This window comes from Neomonachus schauinslandi, chromosome 5 (genome assembly GCF_002201575.2).
Source record: "Neomonachus schauinslandi chromosome 5, ASM220157v2, whole genome shotgun sequence".
Taxonomy (NCBI): Eukaryota; Metazoa; Chordata; class Mammalia; order Carnivora; family Phocidae; genus Neomonachus; species Neomonachus schauinslandi.
Genome location: NC_058407.1, coordinates 57,999,697 through 58,009,514, shown reverse-complemented (window position 1 = coordinate 58,009,514; position 9,818 = coordinate 57,999,697). Strand labels below are relative to the sequence as shown.

Here is a 9,818-nt window from a genome sequence, read left to right as displayed (position 1 = left end):
TGAGGGGGTGGAGGGAAGCTGAGACCCAACTCCTGGAGGGGCTCTATCCCAGGACCCTGGGATCATGACCTAAGCGGAAGGCAGACACTTTACCGGCTGAGCCACCCAGGCACCTGAGGCACCACCATTCTTAAAATGGCCTTCCTCTACTGCACCGTGGGAGAATTTCAATGACTTTGGTACCCATCTAGATCCAATCTCTCTTTTTATTTTCCTTTTGTTCTTCCCACTTTTATCAAGAGCATTTTTTCCCCCCTACTTGTATCACGATGGAAAGCAGTACAGTGATATTTCTTTGCCTGGGTTCCCACCCTCAGATCTCACCGTTCATCAAGTGCACACTTGCAGACAAAGACGGTTTTCTCCCCTAAAATTAAGCCTGATTCTTCCCTCTCCCCCACCCCCACTTCTTTCTATAAATATTAAAAGAGAAAACTATGCAAAGTCTTAGCCCAGAGCTTGGAAGATTAATTTCCTTTCTCAAAGATGTATAGTAGTAGGCACTATAGAGGATACAAAGATTAATAGAACTTCTAACTCTGAACGAGGGAGAATAAAGGCTCTAAAAGAGACGTTCAGAAGATCAACAGATGTCTGCCGATGACACGCCCACGACACGCCTCTGTGCTTATGTATCAATTCCGTGACCACAGACTCGCCAAGTAGTTCGCCAGGCGATTTCATTCCTCCTGGACATCTCTGCAGCTTCTCACACATTCACTCCTGCGCCCTTTCTCGCTAGAGGTGTGAGACTACATCTCCCGAAAGGCCGCGTTGTCCCCTTCCTTCCTCCCTCTCCCCGTTCCGAGCCATGGCAACGGCGTGACGTGGGGGTACTGGGAGCTGCGGGAGCAGCGGTCGCGGCTTCAGTTCTAGTCTCCCGCCGCCCGGGCGGGAGCAGGGCGAGAGGAGCCGGGAGCCCCGAGCCGCTCCTGTCCTCGGGGACCCTGAACCCGCCCGGCGGCCGCTTCCTGCCGCTTTTCCTCGGGCGTGAGGAGGGCGCAGCGGGTGTCACAGCCCAGAGGGCAAGGGAGGGTCGGTCCTGCGCATGGCCTCGGCGGGCGCGCGGCGGCTCCCAGCCGGGACGCGCGCGGCGGCCCAGCGTTGCTGCGGCTTCGCGCTCCGCCCGGGCGCGCGCCCGGCTCCGCCCCCAGGCCCTCCGCGACCGCCGCGACCAATGAGGTGAGAGGGAGGTGCGAGCGTCTGCGGTGCTGGAAAGGGGGTCGCCCAGGGCCGCGAAGTTCCACGGCGGAGGGTTGCAACTCTGGGTGCTGGCGCGGAGTGGGGCGGCAGCGGTCTTCTCTACGGGTCTCGTGGTAGAGCTTTGGGGAATGCTTTTGCAAGTGATTCGCGAGGGGAAGTCCCCGGGGTGGGTGCCCAACCACTACTTGCCCCTCTCGGGCGCCCTGGCAACGCCCGGCTTGGCAAAGCCCCAGAGACTCTGATACTTTCTGAGAGTCCTAGCTTTTAACAGTATCGTAGCCCACACTCCAAGGCAACAGCCCCTCGCACGCACCCCACTTTTCCCCATCTCCTCCCCCGGCACTGTTCTCGACAGGCCTCGACCTTTCGCACTCGTGACTGCCTGGCCAGGGAGCCTGGCGGGCTGCAGCAGGTGCTGGGAGAAACGCTTGTACGGATGACCTTCCTCTGGGATGCACCCCCCCTTCACCTGGGAATGGTTGAGGAATACAAAGAATCATGAGGTCCTCTCTCCTTTCCTTTTGTCCTTAGATTTCTGATGTCCTGCAGCCTTTTCTTGCCCCGGGTTGCCCAGGTCTTGGTGGCTGAGGTTGGCTTACCTCCTACGCGTTCCTTCATGGGCTTTGCTGCCCCCTTCACCAACAAGCGAAAAGCTTACTCTGAGCGTAGGATCATGGGGTGAGCATCCTCCCCTGTCCAGCATCCTTCCACATTCCCTTCCTCTCCAAACAAATGACTAAATCCAGGCTAGAATGTAAGGGTAGCAATAGTGGGCAAGATTCATCCCTGGCCATCCCTCTCCCCAGCTATTTTTTTTTTTTTTTAATTTATTTATTTGAGACAGAGAGAATGAGAGAGACAGAGAGCACATGAGAGGGGGGAGGGTCAGAGGGAGAAGCAGGCTCCCTGCCAAGCAGGGAGCCCGATGCGGGACTCGATCCCGGGACTCCAGGATCATGACCTGAGCCGAAGGCAGTCGCTTAACCAACTGAGCCACCCAGGCGCCCTCTCCCCAGCTATTATTATTGATCCTTTATCCTTCCCTGCCAGTCTTCCAACCTTAATTTCCCCCTCCTTGGTTGCCCTGCATGTGCATTAAGTGAACCGTGATTAGAATTGGACAATATAAGACGACAGGGTATTATTTCTCTGCTGACCTTTTAAATGTATTGGTGGGCAAGATATAATACTAACACTGAGCACTTGCTACTGCTAGTAGTTAGGCTATTTAAGTGTTTTAGGTAGGTTTTCTCATTTGAGCCTCTCAACAGACCTATGAATCAAGTACTGTTATTAACTCTGATTTACAGATGAGAAAACGGAGGCACAGGTAATTTACTTAGGACTACATTGTTAGAAAGTTGTAGAGCTAGGATCTGAGTTCTTGTGTGATCACCAGAAAAACTGATAGCCTTTGTTCCCCTTAGATGTTCCCTCTTAGGATCAAAATAGATAGTAAATGCAAAAACGTTCTGTGAACTACAAAACATAACTTTAACATCATGGAAATTTCCATGTTTGCTTTTGGGAAGTCATTCATCCAGGCTTCTTTGGGATCTCTAGTTCTTGAAGGCGAATAGTTTGTGGGCAAAGGCATGGGGGCAGGGAGGGCACCTAGGGCAAGGAGGAACCTGACCCAGCTGGCAGTTCCTTGGCCTTTCTGTCTGATTCCTTCCCTTAGGTACTCAATGCAGGAGATGTACGAAGTGGTGTCCAATGTCCAGGAGTATCGTGAGTTTGTGCCCTGGTGTAAGAAGTCCTTGGTGGTATCCAGCCGCAAAGGTCACCTGAAGGCCCAGTTAGAGGTTGGCTTTCCACCTATTGTGGAACGTTATACCTCTGCTGTTTCCATGGTCAAACCTCACATGGTCAAGGTGAGGCGCTGGGAGGGATTAATTAGCAAAGTTTTTGTATTCTCTAGCGTTTTTACCATTAAAGGCTATTTTGGCCTTTGTAATGATTTCACCTCCATGTGTCAAATACTTCCCTAATAAAACATTAGAAGGAAAGGAAAGGAAAACATTTTTCAGTTCTTTCTTCTGTCTACTATATATACCTACTATACTTTTTTTTTTTTCCTTAAGATTTTATTTATTTATTTGACAGAGAGACAGCAAGAGAGGGAACACAAGCAGGGGGAGTGGGAGAGGGAGAAACAGGCTCCCACCGAGCAGGGAGCCCGATGCGGGGCTCGATCCCGGATCATGACCTGAGCCGAAGGCAGACACTTAACGACTGACCCACCCAGGCGCCGTTTTTTTTTTTTTTTTTAAAGTATTCATTTATTTGAGAGAGTGTGCAGAGCAAGAGTGAGAGAGCACAAGCAGGGCCAGGGGCAGAGGGAGAGGCAGATTACCCACGGAGCGGGGAGCCCGATGCAGGACTCGATCCCAGGACTCTGGGAGCATGACCTGGGTGGAAGGCAGACGCTTAACTGCTGAGCCACCCAGGTGCCCCGCCCCCGCCCCCCCCATAGGTTTTATCCCATTGTACTATTATTTAACTAACTGACTGCCCTCTTCTAGGCTGTTTGCACTGATGGTAAGCTCTTCAACCACTTAGAGACCATTTGGCGATTCAGCCCTGGTATTCCTGCCTACCCCCGAACTTGCACTGTGGACTTTTCGGTGAGTCAGGAGGCTGTGTAGCATAGAGCTACAACTGGGTGGTGAGGGTTGAGCGGAGGTACTATGGAAGTTAAGTATAGCTAGCACTTAGCATTTCCCAAGTCAATGACACTCTCCACAGGTCTGAGCTTACATCAGACTTGTATTCTGTGCTCAGTCCTAAGTAAGGGCTTTTGAGGGAATCTAAGGAACTGGAGGGGGAGGGGAAGAAAAGACATGGAATAGTAAGTGTCCTTGTGTTTGGCCAGGGACGATCCAACATGGTCTTGAATAGTTTCTGACTGTCTCTTACCTGTTCCCAGATTTCCTTTGAATTTCGTTCTCTGCTGCACTCCCAGCTGGCCACCATGTTTTTTGATGAGGTTGTCAAGCAGAATGTCGCTGCCTTTGAGCGTCGAGCAGCTACCAAGTTTGGTCCAGAAACAGCCATCCCCCGTGAACTGATGTTCCATGAGGTGCACCAGACTTGAGGCAGGACTGTTCCCTGGCCTCTCCTCTACTCTCCCTCCCAACCCAGTTCTCTTATTTATTTCATTTGGCTCCTGCTCCAATCTAAGAGTCTGTGTTCATAATGACGTTCTCCCTCTCACTGCCCCAGAAATTGGGTTACAAGCTGGCTGGAAATGCTGGGGTGGAAAGCCAGGAGGTTATGGAAAGGCTAGGAAATGGTCAGGCTCATCTTGAGAGTCCCACGTGCCTGATGTCTGCAGCCTTCTTACAGTGAGTTATAATCAGGACTGTTGGTGGTCTTTGGATCCTGTCAAGGTTCCTTAGTGTCTGACCCGGGGAAGATAGCAACTTTTCTAGGGACTGAATAAGCTGAGCTTTTTCCTCTCACAGGGGTATTGGACGGTAGATAACTGTTGCCTGCCTGAGATGCCTCAGGAAATGCCTGAGATCTGGCCCCAGCTTGAAATCCTTATGACCTCACTTTAAGAATATTTCCATGCTGCCTGGTTAGTGGATAGCAAGGAGCTGTCTTAACATCAGCGGCACAGGGGCAAGGAGAAATAAAGCACTGAAGAGAATTGTACTCTTGGGTTGTACCTTTCTCTTCTACTTGGCTGAGTTTTTATAAAATTTCAATAAATTAATTGTGACAGTGTGAATTTGGCTTTTTTATACTGTGTCTTGGGGGAATGATGTGGATATAGCAGAGTAGAAGGAAGTCATGGCTTCCTTCCTCAGGGGAGCAAAGGTGCAAGAAGGCCTCCTGGACACAGTGTCCCTGCTAACTATAGTAGCACATTCTACAAGCCAGGACCTAGTACCCACTCCCTTGCCTATTTATAGACTTTTTCAGAAGGTCAGTTGCAGCAGGAGTCTCAGGACAGAATAATCTGGCCTCATATCTACCATATAGCTGATGGTCTTCGGACCACCTCTTTATTTTGAGGACTTCCTTAAAAGAGACTGCAAAGAAGAGGCATTCCACAGGGTACTAGAGCCCTCTAGTGGCTCAGGTCCAGAGCTAGCAGTCCTCCTCTGTTTGCCCTTGGTACGGTTTGTTCTTTTCACCCAGTGGGCTGCATGCACCAGTTTCCCCGGATTAGTCACATAAGCAGTTGTGAGGTCTCAGCTACGGTCCTTGAGTGTTCTATCCTACAACAAAATTAGGAAGGATGGGGGGCTAAAGGTCAAGGACTTCTAACCCTGAGCAAAAACAGAACTCTCCTTTGGAAATTTCACAGGGACCCTGTCTTATTAGGGTAAATGAATGTCAAACCCACCGAAAGATAAAGAGATGTACAGAATAACTTAGAACCCACTTAGTCCAGGATCTTGCTAGCCAGATTCCTTACTTTATAACAGAGATTCTTCCAGGCCTTATTTAATAGCAGGCTCAAGCATTGTTAATAAAAACATTTATTTTGCATTTTATACAGAACAACCTGAAATCTGGATCATGACTTGACAGTTACCCAGGGGTTTACAATGTGTCCATCTCGGCGTGGTTCTAGGAATTAGGGATCCACACAAACACAGGCAGGAGTTGCAAGGGAGGAAGGGGGCACAGTAGGAGTGTATTTCAATCCTTTCTTAAAGAAAAGGCAGTAGAGCATTCTGAGTCACTGAAAACCTGTGCAAATGGGGCTTCTAAAAAACAAACACCGTACTGTGAGCTCTTGGGGAAGGGGCTGGATAAGGACCTTGATAAATAAAGGGATATTTCCTGGTAGCAGGGAAAGAGGAGGGAAGCCTACTATTTTTAATGTTCTCAGCCCCAGGACCTGATACTCAAAGGAAACCACATCCAATCTTAAATAATTTCCCTGCTCGGAAAGAAGTACCTATATCCCTGGAACCAGACTATGAAGATATCATGCTGGTCATTCCCAAGTCCTTATTCACTGGCCCACAGCATACTAAAATAAAGGGGGGGGAAAAAAGAGGGTAGTGGCTTGTGTTCCACAGAAGTGAAAACTCAGTTCACGTTAAGCCCTGATAAAGCCAAATGACTGGGAAGGACCACAGCTTAGACAGTAGCATATACAACCTGCTGAAAGAGGTCTCTAGTAAGGACCAAGAAGGGGAGGTCCAGAGCACCCTCAGCCTGAGGTGCAGCAGGTATAGAAAATCTGCCAGGAGGGGAGTATTAAAGTAGTGGGGAATTAGAACACTCCAGATCTTAATTTTCATGGGATAATTAAAAAAAAAAAAAATCAAATACTGGGTGCCAGTCACAACAAATGCCATGGCCTTTATGGTCACCTGGTAGCATTAAAAAAAAAATGCCAAAGATTTCCAACTAACCACAGGTCTTTGCTAGGAAGTGTCTGTGTGCATGGGAGAGAGCAATGGGGCTTGGTACAGCTGACAATCCAACATGATTCCTATGGAAACGGAAGAGGCCAGAGTCCTGATTTGCTGGCCTATGGAGGGCTGGAGAGAAAAACCGAAAGTTCTGAAGTGACCGCAGATTCTCTGCAACCGCTTTGACCCAGGCAAAGGAAAGCCAGATTCTCACTCTAGGGATGGTGGGTGGCCCAAGCCTAACCCATACCACATGCACTAGTCCTGGTCACCCTACAGTTGATGGGCAACTCACCAGGCAGGAGAAAGGAACTGGTTGGGGAAGAAGGGGTTATTTTTTATCTTTTAAAGTCTTAATTTATATTTTAACCTCAACCTTAATATCAGTGCCTCAGATACAATTTAATCTTAAATCTTAAAAAGCCCCCTGAAACAAAACAAAATTATTCTTTTGTTTAAAGCTCCCTCACTTTCTGGTAGTTTCCCCCAGTCTTCAGTTTTACCCTGACTTAGAGTCCACAAACTTCATCAGACCATCCGTGCTCATGGATTTGGGCCTCTCTAGTGGGAAGCCTAGGCCTCGGCTCCAGATGAGCTGTGCCAGGACACCCAGTGCCCGTGACACCCCAAATAGGACCGTGTAGTAATTCATCTCTGTCATGCCGTAGTACTGCAAGATAAAAGAGAAAAAAGTTTTGGTAAAGGCCCCAAGGTAAAGGCATGCCCAAGTCCAGGATGACAGAAACCTTAACCGAGTCAGCCTTAAATGGAAATGACACTAGGAAAAGTACAGTAACTGGGATTCTGAAAAGAGGACACCCCTTTCCTCCTGCCTGCACCTGCCCTCCACCATAGGCAACTTTATCAAAAGGGTAAGGAAGGAGGCATGAGTCCTTGCTCTGACTAGGAAGTTGATTTTCTGCATGGCAGAGAACATTAGGGTTTGGCACAAATTAAAGGGAAAGCAGGGAAGGGAAGACTCACCTGGAGCAGCACTCCACTGTGAGCATCTACATTGGGCCAAGGATTCTTGGCCTTGCCCTGCTCTAATAGGACACTGGGCACAATCTTATACAGCTGAGCAACCAGCTTAAACATGGAGTCATGAGGCAGGTGTTTCAGAGCAAACTCTCGCTGACAGGTATATCGTGGATCAGTCTTCCTTAGTACCGCATGGCCATAGCCTGGGACAACCTGCAAAGAGTGAGGGTAAAAAAGCCAGTTGTATTCTCAAGTTTTTTGTTTTTTTTTTTTAAGATTTTATTTATTTATTTGACAGAGAAAGACACAGTGAGAAAGTGAACACAAGCGGGGGGGGCGGGGGGAGAGGGAGAAGCAGGCTTCCTGCAGAACAGGGAGCCCGATGCGGGGCTCAATCCCAGGACCCTGGGATCATGACCTGAGCCGAAGGCCGACACTTAACGACTGAGCCACCCAGGTGCCCAACAAGTAGAAGTTCTTGTCTTTTCTAAATTCTTCAGGATAGACAAATATGGGGGAGGAGAGTCTGCTCTAACTTAGGGGGCCTCTTTTTTTTTTTTTTTAAAGATTTTATTTATTTATTTGACAGAGAGAGAGACAGTGAGAAAGGGAACACAAGCAGGGGGAGTGAGAGGGAGAAGCAGGCTCCCCACTGAGCAGGGAGCCCGACACAGGGCTCGATCCCAGGACTCTGGGATCGCGACCTGAGCCGAAGGCAGACACTTAACGACTGAGCCTTAGGGGGCCTCTTTCATTCTATTCTCAATTCTACCAAATTGTACAACCCTGGGTCTTGGCTTCTTTCCTACCTGCTAAGCATCTCTGCTTACCCGTCCTGAGTTCAGTGTGTTCCAAATGTAGTCTCGTAACTTCTCATCTGACACATCTTTGCCAACTTCTTTCTGTAGTTGTGTCAACCAAACAAGTACTTCCTATGGGTAAGGTTTGGGGAATAAAACAGTATCAACACATATGCCAGGAGAGAATGCCAAGATCAGAAGAAAAGCAAGGGAGTAAGAAAAACATGGAGCAGGAAAAGAAAAGGAAGAGTCTTACCTGATTTGCCAAACCATGCAGGGGCCCTGCTAGCCCGTTCATGGCTGCTGCAAAGGACAGGTAGGGGTCTGAAAGGGCACTGCCCACCAGGTGGCTAGTATGGGCACTTACATTGCCTCCCTCATGGTCACTGTGGGGGAAATAAGAAAGGAGAAAAGCTCTGGTAAGAGATGTCCCAATCTCATTACCAGTCTTTGTTCACTAATCCACAGGGCTGGAGAGGTCACTGGTTGATGCCTGTGTGCCAAGCTCCCGGACTCTCACTCCCGCTTTAATAGCAATGGCCAGAAGAGGGAGCTCCTGGAAAGCTGAAAGATCACCTACTGTGAGCAACTAGTACCTTTCCCTAGCTTCTTAGAAGCATTACTTCATTCTTAGTGTGGTTATGGTAAGACTTCCTTTACTAGACTCCTTTCTTGCCTTGTGTGATCCCTTATGCCATGTTCCATTTCCTTGTTGCCTACCACCTGTTCCCAGAAGATGAGAATGTTAAGGAGCTTTTCTTAAAATTTTCTACCAATCCAGGAATCCTGGTGGCTATGGTTGCTGAGTCTAGCTTACCTGTGGATGGTGAGGTATAAGCGCATGAGCTCAGTAAACTGAGCATCGGTATAGCCTAACATGTTGGTGAAATTGTGGGACCAGTCCAGCTTAGAGTCAATGGCCCCAATACTGCTGCCCTCCCGGTAGAGATTCCGGTAGATCTTTGCTGCAACACAAGGTAGCTTTGCGATCAGATCCATACAATCTTCGTAAATCAACTGATGAGAGGAGGAAAATGGAGAAAAAAAAGAAAAGGATTTATCAAAAAAGAATTTGGTAAGGATGCTGCTTGTCCTCCATGGATTGGGCTGTTTGGTTGATGGTTTTATGCTCAGTGGTTATATATGGAGGCTAACAACAATAACTATTTAACTAAATTATGTTATGATCCAGGCTCTGCACTAAGTGATTCTTAGTCACATATCTCATGTATCTTGTGTATATTAAAACATTATCTCTGGGGCGCCTGGGTGGCTCAGTCGGTTAAGTGCTTTCAACTCAGGTCATGATCCCAGAGTCCTGGGATCAAGCCCCACATCAGGCTCCCTGCTCAGCAGAGAGCTTGCTTCCCCCTCTCCCTCTGCTGCTCCCCCTGCTTGTGCTCTCTCTGTCAAATAAATGAATAAAATCTTAAAAAAAAAAAAAAAAAAAAAA

General features: G+C 48.4%; 2 protein-coding genes across 7 annotated transcripts in view; one reads left to right on the top strand and one right to left on the bottom strand.

Moving 5' to 3' along the window:
• Positions 1 to 1,048: 1,048 nt before the first annotated feature.
• Positions 1,049 to 4,935, top strand: COQ10A (coenzyme Q10A). 2 transcript variants are annotated; one of them, XM_021687252.1, is made up of 5 exons: positions 1,049 to 1,182; positions 1,735 to 1,881; positions 2,885 to 3,077; positions 3,729 to 3,830; positions 4,133 to 4,935. In XM_021687252.1, exons 1-5 carry the CDS (start codon positions 1,049 to 1,051, stop codon positions 4,298 to 4,300), a joined length of 744 nt encoding a protein of 247 aa, XP_021542927.1. In that variant the 3' UTR covers positions 4,301 to 4,935. The 2 variants fall into 2 exon arrangements, with proteins under 2 accessions (XP_021542927.1, XP_044770730.1); XM_044914795.1 differs by lacking the exon at positions 1,049 to 1,182 and adding an exon at positions 1,323 to 1,369.
• A 743-nt stretch (positions 4,936 to 5,678) lies between these two features.
• CS (citrate synthase) overlaps positions 5,679 to 9,818 on the bottom strand; it is a 32,982-nt gene continuing 28,842 nt past the window's right edge. For all 5 annotated transcript variants that reach the window (XM_021687184.1, XM_021687186.1, XM_021687181.1 and 2 more), the window contains 5 exons: positions 9,183 to 9,382; positions 8,622 to 8,751; positions 8,396 to 8,497; positions 7,569 to 7,778; positions 5,679 to 7,254 (listed from right to left, as the gene is read on the bottom strand). In XM_021687184.1, the coding sequence (XP_021542859.1) occupies positions 7,084 to 7,254; positions 7,569 to 7,778; positions 8,396 to 8,497; positions 8,622 to 8,751; positions 9,183 to 9,382 (813 nt within the window). In that variant the 3' untranslated portion in view covers positions 5,679 to 7,083. The remainder of the gene's footprint in view (positions 7,255 to 7,568; positions 7,779 to 8,395; positions 8,498 to 8,621; positions 8,752 to 9,182; positions 9,383 to 9,818) is intronic.